The 20,752-nt window shown below is 44.5% G+C and overlaps 1 protein-coding gene across 1 annotated transcript in view; it reads right to left on the bottom strand.

Moving 5' to 3' along the window:
* Window positions 1-11,921: 11,921 nt before the first annotated feature.
* Window positions 11,922-20,752, bottom strand: part of LOC130044753 (piggyBac transposable element-derived protein 4-like) — a 12,216-nt gene continuing 3,385 nt past the window's right edge. Inside the window, exons 2-3 of the mRNA XM_056137381.1 lie at window positions 14,026-14,103; window positions 11,922-13,633 (exon numbers count right to left, since the gene is read on the bottom strand). Of these exons, the coding sequence (XP_055993356.1) occupies window positions 11,930-13,615 (1,686 nt within the window). The 5' untranslated portion in view covers window positions 13,616-13,633; window positions 14,026-14,103 and the 3' untranslated portion in view covers window positions 11,922-11,929. The remainder of the gene's footprint in view (window positions 13,634-14,025; window positions 14,104-20,752) is intronic.

Genomic DNA, 20,752 nt, shown 5'->3' with positions numbered 1-20,752 from the left:
TTGACTGAATAGTAATGTTAATGCCAGAATATCTGTATCTCTTTTCACAGGTGATATAAAGTATGTTTATAAGGTTAACAAAATTTAAGAATTCCTTGTTGGGGTTGGAGCGATAGCACAGCGGGTAGGGTGTTTGCCTTGCACGTTGGCCAACCCGGGTTCGATTCCCAGCATCCCATGTGGACCCCCGAGCGCCACCAGGAGTAATTCCTGAGTGCAGAGCCAGAAGTAACCCCTGTGTATCACTGCGTATGACCCAAAAAGCAAAAAAAAAAAAAATCTTGTATTCCTCCATGATTATATCTTGAACGATCTTTTAAGATTTCTCTTACAGAGACAACACAATAGACATTTGAAAAATGAAAGGTGAAGCGTGACAGGAGAAAATGAAATGAGCTAAATTTAACCCAACGACAATAGTTTGACCAGATGCCAACGTTTTATTATTTCCCTTCCCCCTTCCTTTTCCCGGCCCGCTCTTGGCAGTGCTGAGGATTCCCTGCTGGCTCTGTGCTTGGGATCACTCCTGGGGGTGGGAATGATGTCATCTGGGAAGGATACGGGGCTGATGCTGGGGATCAAAGTGGGGTCAGAGAGGCGCAGAACAAGTGCGTTGTCCCCTCTAACACTTCATTTTCTAATCCCAGGAGTTGGACAACTAATTTGTGGAGCCAGAAATGATACAGCACAAGAACGAAGGCACATGCCTGACATGTGTAAGGGCCCGAGTTTCATCCCTCTCACCACACGGCCCCGAGCTCTCTGGAGTGTCACAAGGTGCAGTACTGGCAGCTGCCAGCATCCCAGGGCCTGAGCATCGAGCCAGCAGACACACACCGCTCTGTGTGGTGGATCTCCAACGACTCCTGGGCAAGTCAGTGCCATCACCACCGGAGAAACCCTCCATACAAAATGGGTTGAAGGGCCTGATGACGATCTAACACATAGATTCAAAGTGATTATAATCCTCACTATGACTTGGGTATTTTTTTTTTATTTTGGTGGGGGTGGGGGGTCCATCTGGGAGATGCTTAGGAGTTATTCTTGGCTCTGTGCTCAGGGATCACTGTGGCTGGTGCTTCTGGAACCACACGCAGTGCCAGGAATTGCTCATGGTCATCATTAAAACTGTGGTTAATAACGGTCTTCAGGCAAACAAATGTATAGGGAGTCGACCTTGCGGGCTGTTGACCGTGATCAAGTATCTGGTACCACAGGATTCACTTTTGAACACAGGACCAATATTCCAAGCACCACATGGTGTGCTTCAGTCTAACACTCTCCCAACTGAGCTATTTCGGCTACGATAGCACAGTAGGTAAGGCGTTTGCCTTGCATGCGGCTGACACAGTCGGCCCAGGTTCAATTCCTCTGCCCCTCTGGGAGAGCCCGGAAAGCTACCAAGAGTATCTCGCCCGCACGGCAAAGCCTGGCAAGCTACCCGTGACATATTCGAGATGCTAAACACAATAACAACAAGTCTCACAACAGAGGCGTTACTGGGCCCACTTGAACAAATCGATGAACGACGGGAGGACAGTGCTACAGTGCCACATATGGTGTGCACTCACCACCCCTAAAGATTCATCAATAAGATCAAGCTCATCTTAAATTCAAGAAGACCTTAGGTAATCTCAGTTATGCACACAATTACATTCAGAATCCAGGCCCAATGGATTCTGAAGGGGACCAACAGAAGATCAGCGATAAAATTCCTAAACTCAATTAGCCAAGTTCACTACATCACAAAGCGGGTGCCTCCCTACTATCTGCTGATCAAAATTTAGGAGAATGCTTACAGGAAAGGCTTTGAATAGGTAGTAATCCTCGAGTGGAGTGGTTATGATGCAGTCGTCATGATTAATTTCGGTGAGAAACTAATTGTAATAGGAATGCTTGAAGATACAGGCCACTAATTAACTGGTTCTGGCTGAAAGCCGTACTTAACTGAACAAAAAAATGTATCTTGTAGGAGCCTGAGGTCTTTTGGGGAGGGTCTTCTCTGATCCCCCAGCAGTGCTCAGAGCTTATGTCTGGTTGTACACTCAGGGATCACTCCTGGAGGGGATCAGGAGAATACAGGGGGTGCCACAGATCAAACTCAGGTCACTCACATTCAAGCAAGCGTCCTACACACTGTACTTTCTTTCTGGCGCGATACTCAGTCTTTGGATTTGTTTATTATGGTTTAAGAAGTTTAGAGAGGTTCGGAGACACAGGACTCACAAATGAATCTCAGAACCGAGCAGCTCGCTGCAGGGATGTCTCCAGGCCTTGCCCCAGGATGATTTCATGGGGCGCCTAGGACAGGAGCAGATGTCCTCTCTCCGCCTGCCGCAGTGAACCCCAGCTACCACAGACCTCCAGAATCCAATGACCACCACCCTTGTGGCCCACCTTCACAGGTTCATCCTGGGCACTCCACACAAGAGAAGAAATCTGCTGAAAACCCCGGAATGTGGGACCAGTGACTGAAAACCCCCGGCCTCAAGGGGTCAGGAATGGCCGCATCTTCCCACCTCCCTGCCCTGACTGGCACACCCACGAACTGCCTCCAGGTGGCATTAAAGCACATTAGCACTGTCACACTGCCCTCCCCCTGTTCATCAGTTTGCTCGAGCGGGCCCAGTAACGTCTCCATCATGAGACTTGTTGTTACTGTGTTTGGCATCTCGAATACGTCACGGGGAGCTTGCCAGGCTTTGCCGTGCAGGCGAGATACTCTCGGTAGCTTGCCGGGCTCTCTGAGAGGGGTGGAGGAATTGAACCTGGGCCGACCAGGTCAGCCGCGTGCAAGGCAAATGCCCTACCTGCTGTGCTATGGCTCCAGCCCATTAATGGCCATGATCCAGAGACTCACAAATTAATCTTGGAACTGAGCAGCTCGCCGCAGAGATGTCTCTGGACCCCAATTATTTAAAAATTTTAGAATTCCAGGACATCTCATAGTACTTTTTTTTTAACTTTTTTGTTGAATCACTGTCAGATAGACCCTTACAGAAACCTCATACTATTCATAACAAGCAATACAAAATAAATTATCTAGCATCTGCCTATGAGGCAGGCTTGAGTGGTGGTGGGAAAATTCGAAATAATGGCGGCGGGAAAGGATAACGGTTGGTGGGATTGGTGCTGAAATATTGAATGAAACCAATTATTGTGAACAACTTGATGAAAAGTTTTTTTTTTTTCTTTTTGGGTCACACAGGGGTTTACTCCTGGCTCTGCGCTCAGAAATTACCCCTGGCGGTGCTCAGGGGACCATATGGGATGCTGGGAATTGAACCTGGGTCGGCCAAGTGCAAGGCAAACGCCCTCCCCACTGTGCTATCGCTCCAGCCCTTGATGAAATTTTTTTAAAAATTTAAAATATATAAAATATAAAAAAGAAAGAAAGAAAGGTTTGGAGACATAGTACAGGGTGTCATGTGCTTCCTGGCATACAACCAAGCCTGGATCAATACCCAGAACTGTTCATGGTCTTCTGAGAACTAACAGGCGTGAACCCTGAGCATTGGCAGGTAGGGTCTACTCCCACCACCCCCAAATAAAATGTTTAAGGGGATACTTGAGTCTTGAGTCTCTTACAGTTTATGCATTAAGATTTTGGGGACATAGGAACGTGACTCAAGTGACAGATAAGCCTCCCATTTCCCCGGGTCTGGTCTGCAGAGCCTGAAGACTCCCACTTTGTGAAATGAAACACTGGAAGTGGGTCTAATCGCAACAAGGGGAGACCAGCTTTTTTCCTTTCCTTTCTACCTTCCTTCCTTTTATTATGGTGTCAAGGGCTTGAACCCAAGGCCCTTTGCTACAATCTAGATGAAACCAGAGGGCGTTATGTTAGGAAAATGAGAGGGAAACTAGGGCTGGAGAGAGAGTACAGTCGACGGGGTGCCAAGCCTGATTCGATCCCCCGGCACTACATACGGTTTCCTGAGCCCTGCCAGGAATCATCCCTGGGTGCAGAGCTGGGAATAATCACAGCCAGGTGTGACCCCCCCAAAAAAAAAGTAAAAAGGAGGAGAGGAGTAAATGTCAGATGATCTCACTCAGGTGATACCTAGAGAGACACAGTAAGGGATCTGACAATGTGGACAGAAACAAAATCTTACAGAATGGAGGTTACCAAACAGGGCATGGAGTGGATGCAGAAGGGACGGATTCACCCTTTCTCATTCCATTGTGTACACATACTTTATTTTATTTTGGGGCTGGAGCGATAGCACAGCGGGTAGGTTGCATGCAGCTGCCCCAGACAACCCAGGTTCGATTCCTCCGCCCCTCTCGGAGAGCCCGGCAACCTACCGAGAGTATCTCGCCCGCACGGCAAAACCCGCACAGCAAAGTCTGGCAAGCTCCCCGTGACGTATTCGATATGCCAAACACAGTAACAAGTGTCACAATGGAGACATTACTGGGTCCGCTTGAGCAAATCGATGAACAACAGGACGACAGTGGCAGTGACAGTGATTTTATTTTGGCTTCTTGCATCAAACCCAGCGATGCACAGGGGTTACTCCTGGCTCTGCACTCAGGAATTACTCCTGGCGGTGCTCGGGGAGACCATATAGGAAGCTGGGAATCGAACCCGGGTTGGCTGCGTGCAAGGCAAACGCCCTATCGGCGGTGCTATGGCTCCAGCCCTGACACACTTTTTTTTTTAAATCCATATTTCTGTCCTGATCCACACTTTCAGATTTTGACATGGGTTCAATCCCTGCCTCTACCCCACTTACCGAGGGTGATCTGCCTCTGTGGCACACAACAGAGTGTGTGATTCCTAGCAAGCTGCAACCAAGTGTGTGCACACTGCACACACCAACACTAAGCACGTGAAACCCCTGGGGATCACGGCGACCAAAGTTCATGTGAGCACAACTAAGACCGGGCCCAGGGAAGCCCAATCTGAAAGTGGTGCCTCTGAGCAGTACAACAGTAACACACGGAAGGGGAATATATATATATTTAAAAAAAGTCTTTTTCCAAGGAATAAGTAAACAGCATCCAGAATACTCTTTTAGAAGAATAAGACTTTAATAAGAAGCTGAAGACAAGAAATAAGAAATCAGAAATTTGGAAATCTTGGAAATCGGAATTTTGATCACTGAAATTGCACAAACAAAAAAAGGCTGAAAATGGTATAGCCAAAGGAATCTCCCACAAGCAGAAAGAAAAAAAAAAATCCCGGGAAATAAGGAAAAACAAAATAAAAGTGTAGAAAATGGATAGGAGATGCAGCATTTCAGTCCCTGAGAACTGGATTCCCAGTTCAATCTGTACTTCCAGAAGCAGATAAAATGAGCAGAGAAACATTATGTGGGAATGACAGAAAGTAATAGAACGGATTTTCCCAGAACTGAAAGATGAAAGTCTCCAGATAGACAGGGTCCATCGTGTACCCAGCACAATGGAACTTCTGAGAAAGAGACACAACAGACACATTCACTCGCACCCCAAGTATATCACGGAAGAAAGATTAAAAGAGCCTCCCAGGTCAGAAGACGCAGGTTCTGAATAAACACTGGAGAACTGGAAAATCAGGGTTGCCACAATCGGTATCTGTCTCATTGCAGTAGCGCCCTCACTTGTAACATAGGATGTATTTCTGGTATTAGCATCCTGGCAACCCCCTTTTTTTTTCTCCTCTGAGAAAGCCAGCAAAGCAACAAAGGAAAAATAGAAACAAAGATTTTTCAAAATCACTGCCCTGTTCTCTGCCACGTAAGTGATGAGACAAAAATCTGCTTGATCCTAAAAAAAAAAAGGGCAACCATTTATTTATATATTTATTTTATTTATTTATTTTTGGTTTGTTTTGGACCACATCCCAGCAGTGCTTGGGGAAGCCGTAGGTGGTACTGGTTTCAAACCAAGATTGACTGCATAGGAAGGCAAGTCCTTTAACCCCTATATTATCTCTTTTGCCCAAGAAAAGCACAGCGATCACGATCACGACCATCCTGTTGTTCATCAATTGCCTCGAGCAGGCCCCAGTAGCATCTCCTTTGTCCTAGCCCTGAGATTTTTTTAAAAAGCGCCATATTCAAGGCTCTTTCAGGGTTAGGAGAATGAGACCCATCATTGTTACTGGTATTTGGCATATTGGGTACGCCATGGGGAGTTTGCCAGACTCTGCCGCGTGGGCAGGCTACATTCGGTAGCCTGCCAGGTTGTCCAAAGTAAGAATAAGATAATAAGATGTCGCTTCTGGGAGCTGGGTTTTATAGTCTCTGGGTCTTGGCCATTGATGGGATTACACAGCGCCAGGGGGCCAGTTGGTGGGTGTGGCCCTCGCCTACTGGAATATGGAGGATCTGGGTGGTGTCAAGTAACATTAAACTGACAATGCTAGAACATCAAAGCATCTTCAGGGTGGCACACTGTAGAATATATATACTTTAACAGCACAAGCTATTAGGCTCGAGCACATGCTTGGCCCTCAGGAGCCTGGGCTCTTTACACACACACACACACACACACACACACACCATCTCTAGCACTAGCAAGTGGCAGTACAGGCCCCCAGCACCGCTGGGTCCAAGAAGCAACCCATTCAGTTTTTTCAGTATCAAGTATTTCTGCGAGTGCCCACTAAGCACTGCTTAAAAGACCCTCCACTCCCCATTAAAAAGTCTGTATACCTCCTGAAAAGGAGAAGTTGGTATAAAAATACAAGTTCTGTCCCAGGTAAAATTTTTTTTTTGGCGTTTTTTGGGTCACACCCGGCGATGCTCAGGGGTTCCTCCTGGCTCTGCACTCAGGAATTACTCCTGGCAGTGCTCAGGGGACCCTATGGGATGCTGGGAATCGAACCCAGGTCGGGCCTCGTGCAAGGCAAATGCCCTACTTGCTATTGCTCTAGTCCCCATGTCCTAGGTAAATTTAACAACTGTGAGGGAAGGCATTTTAGCCTAAGTTATTTTTTTTGTGTGTGGGGGGGGAGCCACACCCTGCAGTGCTCAGGGATCATTCCTGGCAGGCTTGGGGAAGCATACGGTATGCAAGGGATTGAACCTGGGTCTACCGTGTGCAAGATAAGTGCCCCGTCTGCTGTGCTCCTGCCTTGGTTTTAAGGATGGAATGCCCAAAGCAAAGGGACTGAGACTGTCTACAACCGGTCTTTGAAAGATCCAGAACGTACTTCGTAACGGTTTCCTCTGCAAGTTCTGGAATTGTCCTCTATTTACTGCTGCTGGGGGGAGGATCTGGCTGCAGGGGTAGGGCCAGAAATCTTCCGCATTCACACTAGGAAACCAGAAAGAGCAGCATTAACAAATAAACAAAACAAAAAAAGAAATTCGCCAAGGAGCCATATGAGCCCAGACTAGTGGTCTCTGTGAAAGGGTCTTTGAAAGGTGTGAAGCAGGGTTACTCCCAGCAACATGACCTCACTTGAATAACAGCTGGTTTAAGAAAAGAAAAACCGTCTCGTGAAAGCCTATATATATATATATATATATATATATATATATGTGTGTGTGTGCGCACAACATCAGTGCACCAGGTTTTAAAAACAAAAATTTAAAAAGCTGCAAAATTGTCGAATACATAAAAAACAAAATTCAAAAGAGAAAACCTGAACACGCAGATCACATATTCTGCCACAATCTGAAAATCTTGACCTACTAGGTACACACAGGAAGATAATCCGACACACGTGCAGGAAACCATACCTTGGCAAGTTTGACTTGGGGAGTCTGGCCGCACTACCTGCATCTTGGGAATGTCCTTTTTCCTTCAGAGAACACAGAACTATTCATCCGTGTCTCTGTTTCTCTCACGGCTTCATCAGAACGCTTTATTCCACCTCAGTTTGTTTTCTGAAACTTGATTTGAGGTAGGAATGGAACAAATTTACCGCATGTGACAATTTTATTTGGGGGTGTGGGGAAAAAGCCTATTTCCAAAAATAACCTACCACATACTTGACTAGAAATTCTCTGGTCTGCCGCATCACTGGTATTTTGTGCGGCATCTACGTGCAGTTTCTTCTGGAGGTAACTGCTCCATCCCAAGAACCTGGAGAGGTCCAGCTGTCTCACAGCCTGGTCCAGTGGCGCGTTCTGGCCTTATGGCTAAGGAAGTGACTGATTCTCCAACAAAACCCAATGCTAAATTTGGAAACGAAGGTGCTTCACTTCAGGCACCTGTATTATCTATGAAAAGCAAAATTTTTAAAATAGGGTTTTTTTTTTAAATATCTGGATAGTTTCTGTATCTATTACATTTTTTCAATTAAAAAGATAATAACGATTAATCATAGGGTAATTTAAAGACTATCAAATTTACTCAGAGGAATTTCAGCACAGAAAAATGACTCTAAGTACTTTAATTTGCATCACAGGATTCAAAAATTTATTATAGAAGCTTCAAGCACAAAAGTCAAACGTCTTTCCTCTGCCACATACATATACGCTTACCGAGAGTATTCGATATGCCAGACACAGTAACAACAAAGTCTCCAATGGAGACGTTACTGGGCCCGCTCGAGCAAATCGACGATCAACGGGAGGGCCTTTACCTTTACCTTTATCTTTTAAAAATTGCTAACAATTCTGCCTCTATTCTACACATAACATTTACTGATTGCCTTTGAAATGTCTAAAAAGTTCCCATTTGCCTTAATTAATTCAAAATTTATTTATTTATTTATTGGCTTTTTTGGGTCACATCCAGCAATGCACAGGAGTTACTCCTGGTTCATACACTCAGTAATCACTCCTGGCGGTGCTCGGGGGACCATATGGGATGCTGGGAATCGAACCCGGGTCGGCCGTGTGTAAGGCAAATTCCCTACCCACTGTGCTATTGCTCCAGCCCCATTAATTCAAAATTTAAAAAAGGAAAAAAAATCAAACAAAAAAATAAAAAAAACTAGATCAATGACAAAAATTACTATGAAGCTGACCAAGTTTATTTGCATGGATACCCGCATACAAAAATAAAAAATGGCATGGTGGCAGTATATTTACATGATTCTAAGTTCTCAAAAAATAGGTATTTTATTAATAATCAGTTAAGACCATCATCTCTTTTAACTAACCCTCATCTGTATTTCCCTCTTGTTACATGAAGTGATTGTAGGCCTTTCTGGGAGTCTGTTAAGGATCGACTGAGATATATTATTTACTTTACTATCTTTTCCATGTATAGTTAGTTTGCCGAACATTTTAGTTTAGAATGCCTTTTAGAAGTACTCTGAATAAGCTCAAAAAGCACTTATTCCACACATTCTGGATATAAAACAGTACATTTTATTTAAAAAAATCCCTATGTATTATAGCCCAGATATCAAAAGTCATATCAATTTTGCCAATAATCCCCCCACTGCAAGTCATTAGTAAGAGTTCAAAATTTACGGTATTAACAATAGTTAAAGATTTGAAAGACACCGTTGAAAACTCAAAATAAAAAAGCTAATTTCAATAAGCCACGTTAGACGATACTCTCAATTACTTTCTTATAGCTCTGAAAGAAAAAAAGAATATTACAAAGCGAACAAATGAAGAGAGCTTCAACAGGTATGCTTTCGTCTCTCTTTCTCATGCCTTTTTTTTGGGTGGGGGTCACATCCATTGGTACTCTGGATTTTCTGCTGGCTTTGTGCTCAGGGATCACTTGTAGGTGGCACAGGGAACAATACGACTTACCGGGGATCAAAGCGGGGTTGGCCACATGCCACCCTACCCACTGAGCTACCACTCCAGTCCCAGGTATGGTTTTCTTGATTAAACATTTAAAATATTAAATAATTTATCTAAGTATGCAATCAATAATGGAAAGAGGGAATCCGTCACAGGTCAGCAGGGAATCGTAGCCATTCCACAAGCTCCACCAGCCTACACATTCCAACAGCACTACTGGCAATAATCTAATAGTTTCTCTGAGAAAGAAAGTAAAAAATATATCCAGTTCAAGTCATGCTCTGCTACTGTGGCTGCTACTTGATCTTAATGAGGATAAAAATAAAACTACTGGTAGCACTGTAGCACTGTCCTCCTGTTGTTCACCGATTTGCTCGAGCAGACACCAGTAACGTCTCACAACAAATTGTGAGACTTGTTGTGAGTGTGTTTAGCATATTGAATATGCCACGGGGAGCTTGCCAGGCTCTGCCATGCAGGGGAGAAACTCTTGGTAGCTTGCCAGATCTGCGAGAGGGACAGAGGAATCGAACCCGGGTCGGCTGCGTGCAAGGCAAATGCCCTACCTGCTGTGCTATCACTCCAGCCCTAAAAAAACTACTGTACTAACAGTCACAATCACGGTCATCCTGCTGTTCATCGATTTCCTCGAGCAGGCACCAGTAACGTCTCCTTCAACCTAGCCCAGAGATTTTAGAAAGTGCCACGTTCAAGGCTCTTTCAGGGTTAGGAGAATGAAACCTATCATTGTTACTGGTTTTTGGCATATTGAAGATGCCACGGGGAGTTTGCCAGACTCTGCCTGCCGGGTTCTCCAGAGTAAGAACTAGACATAAGACGTCTACTGTACTAAAATTTTTTAAAATTCCATCCAACAGACACAATTAAAAAAAAACGGAAGCTGGGACCAGAGAGATACTAGAGGGGGCAGATGACTTATGATGCACACAACCAACCTGGTTCCAATTTCTGACACTGTATGTGGTCTCCTAAGCACCTGCAGGAATAATCCCTCATCACAGAGCCAAGGGTAAATCCTGAGAACAGCTGCGGTAGACCCAGCTTTAAAATAAATAAATAAAAGTGGAAGCTAATGATGGCAGCAGTCACTTGGAAATGTCCCACTGAAATGGTGGGAACCACAACAGAACAAGCTCTGAGTTCACGCTCCAGCAAGAGCAAAAATTCCCAGTTCTATACCGTCCTACTTGATGGTCTGTAGTTTCTATGAAACTCACACATACCTGATTTCATCCTCACAACAACCCGTGAGGTAGGTATTACGATCTCTTCTCTGATAAAGCAATGGAGGTCAGAAGCCTCCTTAATTGATCCAAAGCCACAAAACTGGTAGGGACTAATGCCAAGACTAGATTCTAAGTATTTTGGTTCCACCGTCAAGTCTTAATCCCCTACCTGACGGGAACAGAGAAGCTTCCTGGCACCCTGAGAAAGAGCCAAGAGTTCTCCAATCCACCAAGAGTCCATTAATAGAAATCTGGGCTAAAACAAAGGCCAAAACTGTCACAAAGAATTCTCCTATTGTGGTTTTGAGATTAACGGAAATAGTCACTTAAAAGTCACACTCACAGCCAATAAATCACAATCGAGAAATAACAAGTTCAAAATTGGGGGTCGGGGGTGGGGACAGAGGTTACAATGACTAGACTAATATTTCAACCATATGCCATTCCCTACACTGTTTCCTAAAAGTTCTCCATGGATCCTTTCTCCCAAAATAAGACATATTTTTTTTTTTTATAGTGACATGGTTCTGGAAGAGAAAGCTCCAATTTCTACAGAGGACCTACAAGTAGGCAGGGAAAGAGAAGGTCGCAAGGAGCCACAAAGCTTGAGTTTTCATTTACATTTCCCGTGTATCAGACGGGAAGGTTTAGAAGGCTCTTAAGTCCTGTTATCATTTCACAGCCTCACTAGTAATAGAGAAACAAAATTCATAGAAATAGATGCGCTTGGCAAAGGACTCCTCGGACTACCCGTTACAATCAATTCCGGGGGGAGGGGGGGAAGGGCCACTACCTAAAACACTACGGTTTCTAAACACACAGCCTCCGTCACTAACACACGGACGCTGGCGCGAAACAGAGGCTAATACTGCAGGCCCCACTGACCGTGCCACCAAGTTTGTACAAAACACTGCCACAGGGTTGGAAATTAATTGACTTACCAGTGACTCTGAAATTTTAACGTCTATTTTACTGAAAGTAAGCCCTGAATGTCAAGTCAATAATTACGCAGCGGCAATTTTTGGGGTGTAGTGATTATTTGTTTTCATGCAATCTTTTAAAACATTCCAAACACAGCGCTGGCTGACCCTCACAAAGGCGGCAAAACGTCTTGACTCGCTTGGCCTTTTTCAGGGCGACGTTTCTACCTTCTCTTTCAGATAAGGTTTTGTAACATCCCCTACATCGTTTCCGAGACGTTCTTGCCGATTCCGTGTACGAGTCCAGAAAATGGGTGACTTCTTTCCGTGGTTCTCCAGTCGTCACGTCTTCCGTGCGGTCACTATCGATCAGGAGCTGATCGATGATCCTTTCTCTGAATGTCAAAATATTAATTTGTCTATTCCCCCACCTTTTGTGTATATACCACGCGTTGACGAGCAAAGTCCCGCAGATCAACTGAATCACAACCTTCCTGTACCATTTCATGGTTTTTCGTAGACAATTATAGTACGATGCCATCTGATCTGAGATGTCAACACCCTTCTTCGCGATATTGTAATAAAAAACAGCACCGGGCTTCAACTTCCCGTTCTTCCCTTCGATGATGGTGCACATGTGGTTCTTTGAAGTAGTCAGCATGCTAACCGGTCTCTTGTCGGTCCACTTTAAAAATCTGACCCCACTACGATTCTCAAAACTCATAATGTCACCCCGTTTTTGTTTCCGCTTCGCTTCTCGCGGCAAGAACTTTTTATTTACTTTCACCGTACCACAAATATAGGTTTTTTTCTGCAAAAGTTCTTCCGCCAAAGGGACACTTGTGTAATAGCTGTCTGTGAACACGATACGCTCCTCAAACAACAAGCCACCCATCAGCTTCATCACAACGTCACGCGCGTGGGTCTTCTCCATGATCGTGGCATCATTTCCAGAATAAATGTCAAGATTGTAGGTGTAGCCACCAGGCAAGCACAGCTTATACAATTTGATTCCGTATTTGTGTGTCTTGCCTGGGAGGTACTGGCGGAAACCCAGAAGCCCTTTCCACGGAACCATACTTTTATCGATGACGATGTTCTCGCCAGGTTCCACGGCATTTTGACACGTGGCAACAATGGCTTCTACGATGCTCCGGATTTTGTTCAGCCGGTCTTCAGTCCTAGCTGTGGCATTGTCAGAAAAATGCAAATACTTAAGAATGGCCAGAAAGCGTTCGCACTTCATGGCATTTTTTATGCGTGTGTTCATGTACATTTCCTTTGTGGACCAGTACAACCTAATTTCTGGCACTTGGGTGACGCCCATAATAAGCAAAATGCCAATGAAAGTGTTCATTTCTCCCAGGGTAACAGGCTTCCACGACTGCTGTTGTCTCTTGCTGTTAGATGCAGAGTTATTTTCGCACTGAACAGCATACTTGTTGGTTTCTTCAACGATCATTTGCAGGATATCATTCGTCAAGAATAATTTGTACAATGAGAAAGGGTCATTTTTATCAATGTTTTCTACCAAAAACTTCTCTTTCCGGGAATATTCATGGACCACTGTGCCTCTTCCTCCTATCTGCTGCCATTCTTCATCATGATCCCCTCCTGAATCCGAGTCTACACATTCTTCCTCCGTGGTATATTCATAAGATTCGTTATCTAATGGTTCACCTTCCTCGCAATCAGATGTATTAATAAGATTCTTGTCTGAAGAGGATGGGAGTATTACTGGTCTTAATTTTTTTTCCCGGCTTGCATTTACAGATTCATTAGATGAATCGTCTATCTCCATATCGATGTTATCTATATTCTAATGGGTAAAAATTCAAAAAAATTAAAAACCCTAAGGGCTTTTATACAGTTAATTGCTACTCACTATGGCAATAATTATTACCATTACAATATAGTACAGCGTCATATACTATTATATCATACTATAGATTAATATATGAAAGACTCATTCAATCACTAAGGCGGTAACTAGCAGCAGGCGTAGCAACAGAAATGGTTATTGTTGCCAAAACTGCATATTCCACTTTAGTTCTGCACCATCTGAAAGAGTGGAGCGCTATTAAAGAAGCCACCAGACAGTGAGAAGACAAAGGGAAGTGCCGACATCGTGTAAATTTGATCATTCTCTTTAGAGGCTGTCTCTTAAATAACGAAAGTGAAGAACTGCAAATCAAATAACGATGTACTTACATCACTGTGAGAGGTGCTTGGCTCTTCATCACTGCTGACCAGATCGGTGTACTCAAGAACAGGTCTTAAAGTTCCCTCCTATGAAAGAATTAAGCCATTTAACAAAGCTGGGAAGCAGTAATGCAAACTCTACTATTTTGTCTCTGTTTCTAGGTCATTTGCAGCTGTGCTCAGGGCCCAGAAACGTCTGCTTCTGTGCTCAGGGGTATCTCCTGGAAGATGAGACGTGGTTCCAGGGATCCAACCCAGGTACCAGCTAGCAAGGCAAGCACCTCACCTGCTATACTATTGAGAGCTGATTCTCTCCAACTCCCAAGCTAAACCACAACCAACTTTTTACGGCAACACACTAGCAAGAAATTCTCAAAATGGAAAGATTTTTTTTTTTGAGTGGCAGAACTAAATAACAAGAATAGTTGTAGGGGAAATACTAGAGTAAATCCCCACTTAACATTGAAGACAAGTCACTTTAAGTGAAATGACATATACCAAATCATATATGACATAAAACATATTATTTAAAAAAAAACAATAAAACAAAAAACAAACACTGTCCTCCCGTTGTTCATTGATTTTGCTCAGGCAGGCACCAGTAACGTCTCCATTTTGAGACTTGTTGTTACTGTGTTTGGCATATTGAATATGTCACAGGGAGCTTGCCAGGCTTTGCTATGCTGGCTAGATACTCGTGTGGGTGAGATCCTCTCGGTAGCTTGCCAGGCTCTCCGAGAGGGGCAGAGGAATCGAACCCGGCTCGACTGGGCTGGCTGCGCACAAGGCAAACGCCCTACCACTGTGCTATCGCTCCAGCCCAAAGAAATATTATTCAAGAATAGCAGATTTAAAAAAAAGTGACACACTAAGAGGAAGAGTTAAACACCCCATGGACTGTATTTAGGGCAAAACACATGAACTGTCTTTGGGGAGAGGAAAATTAATGCGGGAATATAGATTCAAGGGCATAGGTGTTATGAGCCAATGATTTTCAGATAGAATTGTTTCAACTGTCTCTGAGATAGCCAAGCTCAAAACAAGACCAGGGAAATCTATAGGGATTAAGGTGCTTCCCCCCCCCCATGTCTACTGCCAAAAACAAGCCCAGAGTTCTTTGATGGTTTGGCAAACAGTTTCCCTCCCACACCCAGATCCCTAGATCCCAGCATCAAACCTACCCAATTCCTGTCCTGCTGTTTTCTTATTCATACGAATTTCAAGTTTAGAGTAGGCCTTGAGCGACAGGCTTAAAAACCTTGATTTGCTTCGACAGACAAAGTTAAGCAATTAAAAACTAACAAGAAAATAACACCATGAGATCTATGCTTCAAGATGATAGATCACGTAGGAAAATACAGGGCGTATTTCCAGAGCAGAGCCAGGAAGGAATAAGTGCTGAGTGCCACCAAGGGTGGCCCCCACGAATAAAAGAAATTTGAGAGATTAAAGTTTTAAAACCAGTATCAAGCAGTTAAAGTGGTCTCTAAGGTTTTTGGCTTGGATAAACAAAAGAGTGACACCAAAGGTTACAGAAACTGAGAACCCATGGTCTCTTTCGAACGTAATGGTTTGATAAGCATGTGGTGCACAAAGGTTATCTGTCAGACACATGGAATCTGGATGTATCAAAATAACTAGAATCGGGCCGGAGTGATAGCACAGCGGGTAGGGCATTTGCCTTGCACCCGGTCGACCTGAGTTCGATCCCCGGCATTCCATATGGTCCCCTGAGCACCAGCAGGAGTAATTCCTGAGTGCAGAGCCAGGAGGAACCCCTGAGCATCACTGGGTGTGACCCAAAAAGCAAAAGAAAAGCAAAAAAAAAAGGAAGTAGAACTAAGATTTGGGAGTTGTGGGACCAGAGTGATAATACATGACAGGGCACTTTCCCTGCACGCAGTCAACCTGGATTCAATTTCCAGCATCCCATATGGTCTCCTGAGCACTGCCAGAATGATCCCTGAGCACAGAGCCAGGAGTAAGCCCCGAGCACCACTAGTTGTGGCCAGAAAACAACAAAAGATTCAGGAGTTGTTCTATTAGTTTATTGAACTGGTAAAACAATGTAAAGGAAAAAACAAAAAAGAATATTCAAGAAGTCTCTGAAAGAAATGCTGTGAGAGGGGCTGGAGCGATAGCACAGCGCGTAGGGCGTTTGCCTTGCACTCGGCCAACCCGGGTTCGATTCCCAGCTTCCCATATGGTCCCCCAAGCACCACCAGGGGTAATTCCTGAGTGCAGAGCCAGGAGTAACCCCTGTGCATCGCCACGTGTGACCCTCCCCCCCCCAAAAAAAATGCTATGAGAGATCAGAATAAAATCAGGCAGACGTATAGCTCTCATAGTACTGTTAGCCTGTTAGTTTTTATTGGTTAACTTGGCTATGGGCTGGAGCGATAGCACAGCGGGTAGGGCGTTCGCCTTACACGCGGCCAACATGGCCGACCCGAGTTCGATTCCTCCGCCCCTCTCGGAGAGCCTGGCAAGCTACCGAGAGTATTCAATATGCCAGACACAGTAACAACAAAGTCTCCAATGGAGACGTTACTGGGCCCGCTCGAGCAAATCGACGATCAACGGGAGGGAAAAATAAAAAAAAAAAAAATAAAAAAAACTTTGGCTATAGAACAAAATTAAGGTTTTTCAGTCTATCACTCAAGGCTTATTCAAACAATTCGAAGGGAGAAAACCCTCAAAGACAGTGCTCAATAGACAAAAACAAGGGTAAAAAAATGTACTCAAACTAGCAACACAATTTCTAAATAATTTCACAATTTCTTTTGAGGAAGATACTGTCAAGAAAGTCTTGATCAGAGAAGTCATCCCTTAAAACAGCTATGCAGGGGCTGGAGCGATAGCACAGTGGGTAGGGCGTTTGCCTTGCACATGCAGCTGACCCGGGTTCGATGACTAGCATCCTATATGGTCCCCTGAGCACTGCCAGGGGTGATTCCTTAGTGCAGAACCAGCAGTAACACCTGTGCATCTCCGGGTGTGACCCAAAAAGCAAAAAAAAAAAAATCTATGTAGAAAGTCTTTAATCATGAGCGAAGATTTTCTGGCGCCAGAATCAAACCCATATTTCAAGAATGAAAAGCGTGCACTTGACCACTGAGTCACATCCTCAGCCTCAACAAAAGATTGTTCTTTAAAAAACAGTAAGGAGGGGCCAGAGCTATAGTACAGCAGGAAGAGTGTTTTGCCTAGCACCTGATTGACCCGGCTTTGGTCTCTGGCATCCCATATGGTCCCACAGGCACCACTAGGAGTGATTCCTGAGTGCAGAGCCAGGAATAATCTCTGAGCATTGCCAACTGTGACCCAAAAAGCCAAAAAATAAGTTTTTTCTAAAAAATAGTATGCTGAAAAGGGAATATAGAAGAATATGGCCAAGGAAAAGATTACTTAAGGATGGAAAAAGAGTTAGCTGACCACCTAGCAAAGTAAAGTGAAATACTCAGTGCAAAATCTAAAGTAAAAAAGCCCAGAGTCAGGAGACAAAAACGAAGACCTGGTTAGCCATTGTCATGCCAAGAAGAGGCATCCTGTCTCAGTTTACTTCTGCCTAAGCATGAAATTGCTATTTTCTGCAGGTAATGACCTAGTCCCAAAGCTGTCACTGTCACTGTCCTCCCATTGTTCATCGATTTGCTCGAGCGGGCCCAGTAACATCTCCAACATGAGACGTGTTGTTACTGTGTTTGGCATATCGAGTACGTCACAGGTAGCTTGCCAGGCCCTGCCGTGCGGGCGAGATACTCTCGGTAGCTTGCCAGGCTCTCCAAGAGGGGCGGAAGAATCAAACCCGGGTTGGCCACGTTGGCCGCTTGTAAGGCAAACACCCTAACGCTGTGCTATCACTCCAGTCACTAAGCTAAAACCAAAAAAATAAAACTTCTCAAAACAAACAAACAAACAAACAAAAGAATAAAACTGAGTAGGGATCTTGTAATAGGATTTTTGTCTAAACTGTATAAAGAGGGGCTGGAGCAATAGCACAGCAGGTAGGGCATTTGCCTTGCACGTGGCCGACCCAGGTTCGATTCCCAGCGTCCCATAGGGTCCCCCGAGCACTGCCAGGGGTAATTCCTGAATGCAGAGCCAGGAGGAACCCCTGTGCATCGCCAGGTGTGACGCAAAAAGCCAAAAAATTTTTTAAAAAGCTGTATAAAGAGAAGAAAATGAGGGGAAAATATTCTACATCTAAGGACAAAGGAGATGAATTATCTACTTTAACACTAAAACCAATCCCTTTACTTGGAGGCCAGCCACACATGCTGGGGGAAAAGGCAGCTCAGATAGAGAAGGGAGCACCAAATACAGGTTTTGGGAGGATCCTCCAGGATGGGAGAAGCATGCGGAAAGTAGACTATAGACTAAACATGATTGCAACCCATTGCCTCTTTTGCAAACCACAACACCCAATAAGAGAGAGAGAACGAAAGGGAATGCCCTGCCACAGAGGCATGGTGGGATGGGGGGGATGGGGGGTGGGAGGGATACTGGGATCCATGGTGGTGGGAAACGGGCACTGGTGGAGGGATGGGTGTTTGAACATTGTATAACTGAAACCCAAGCACAAAATTTATAAGTCTACAACTGTACCTCATGGTGTCTCACTAATAAAAATTTAAAAGTAAACAAATAAAATGGATAAATAAATAAATAAATAAAACCGATCCCTTTAGTGTATTACCCAAAACCATGTATTACCCACAAAACCACAAAACAGAGAGAAAAATAAGCCTTGACCTCTATACTCTCTCTCTCTCTCTCTCTGACCCCTCAACTGTTCCTAGTCTGTTTTGTTTGTACTTGTGCTCTTGCCCCTGAATTATTTTTTCCTTGGGCATATTAGCAACCTTTGACTTTGTTATTGGCACAGAGGGGATGAGAATGTGGGTTCTAGTTCAGAGGTTCCCAAATGTACCTGGCCTACTGCCCTCTTTACGTGAATGAATATGAAGACCTCCCCTCCCCTAATACACTAACCACTCCCCCTGGATCCTATCGGTTTTAGGAATCACTATTCTAGATGATGGAGAAAATAGCTTGCAATTGAAGACTTGCAAATAGTTACACTTTTTTTTTCTTTTTGGGTCACACTCGGCGATGTTCAGGGCTGACTCCTGGCTCTGCACTCAGGAATCACTCCTGCCGGTGCTCAGGAGACCATATGGGATGCTGGGAATAGAACCCGGGTCGGCCATATGCAAGGCAAATGCCCTACCCACTGTGCTATTGCTCCAGGCCAAGTTACACATTTATTTATTTATTTATTTTGCTTTTTGGGTCACACCTGGCGATGCACAGGGGTTACTCCTGGCTTTGCACTCAGGAGTTACTCCTGGCAGTGCTCAGGGGACCACGTGGGATGCTGGGAATCGAACCCGGGTCTGCCGCGGGCAAGGCAAATGCCTTACCCGCTGTGCTATCTCTCCAGCCCCAAGTTACACTTTTAAAGGACATAAGCAGCTAAAAAAATTTTTTTTCAGGGTATTTGTATTCGGAACATTCCTTAGGGCATTATTTATTATCCTTTATGAGTTATTTAGAATTGTTACAACAGAGCTTTTGCTTATTGAAGGAAGAATTCTTTTCTACCGAAAAAAAACTTAAATAAGCATTAATTTATACATAGGAGTTACCTCAGCGATAAAACAGCGGGTAGGGCGTTTGCCTTGCACTTGGCCGACCCGGGTTCGATTCCTCTGTCCCTCTCGGAGAGCCCAGCAAGCTACCAAGAGTATCCCACCCACACGGCAGAGCCTGGCAGCCTCCCTGTGGCATATTCGATATGCCAAAAACAGTAACAAGTCTCACAATGGAGACATTACTGGGGCCCGCTCGAGCAAATCAATGAACAATGGGAGGACAGTGCTACACTATAGTTACCTCAGAATTACTATTGCCCGCACAGCCAAATATTTAAACACACACACACACACACACACACACACACACACACACACACACACAGAGGTATAGCCTTACTTGGTTTTTAAAAATTAGAATGCAAGACTGGGAATTTAACTCAGTGGTAGAGCTCTTGAACGGCTTATGATCCCGGGTGACACCAAATAAACAATGTCTAGAAACTCAGTATTTCACTTTACAGAATATTCAAAGAATTAGATGAAATAATATGTATGAAGAGGTTAGTCCAGTGTCTGTACAGGGGTCATGAGAACTGAAGGAAACAGATACTAAAATATTTTTATTCCATTAAGATCATTATAGTGAAAGTCTTTCGGTTTCTTGGGGGGGGGGGGTCACACCTGGTGATGCACAGGGGTTACTCCTGGCGGTGCTCAGGGGACCATAAGGGATGCTGGGAATCAAACCCGGGTCGGCCACACGCAAGGCAAACGCCCTACCCGCTGTGCTATTGCTCCAGCCCCCATGGTGGAAGTTTTTTTAATCTGTTGTGAGAGGCAGCTAGAATGTATCTGTAAGTCATGTTTTCCTTTAGGATATATTTTTGGGTCACACCCATCAATGTTCAGAGGTTTGCCTGGGCTCTGCGCTCACGAATCACTCGTGGAGGTGCTCAAGGGACCGTACTGGATGCCAGGGATGGAACCAGGACTGGCTGCCTGCAAGCTAAGCGCCCTACTGGCTGTGCTATCGCTCTGACCCTAAGATACCCTCAGAGCCAATGGACAAGTTTTAAATAGCTCTAACTTCTTCTCACTTGGGAAATTTCCTCTTACGATATTTAAAGTTTCTCGTC

This window comes from Sorex fumeus, unplaced genomic scaffold (assembly GCF_029834395.1).
Source record: "Sorex fumeus unplaced genomic scaffold, SorFum_2.1 ptg000124l, whole genome shotgun sequence".
NCBI classification, from domain to species: Eukaryota; Metazoa; Chordata; class Mammalia; order Eulipotyphla; family Soricidae; genus Sorex; species Sorex fumeus.
Note: the sequence above shows the minus strand (reverse complement) of the source record. Positions and strands in the feature narration are given on the sequence as shown.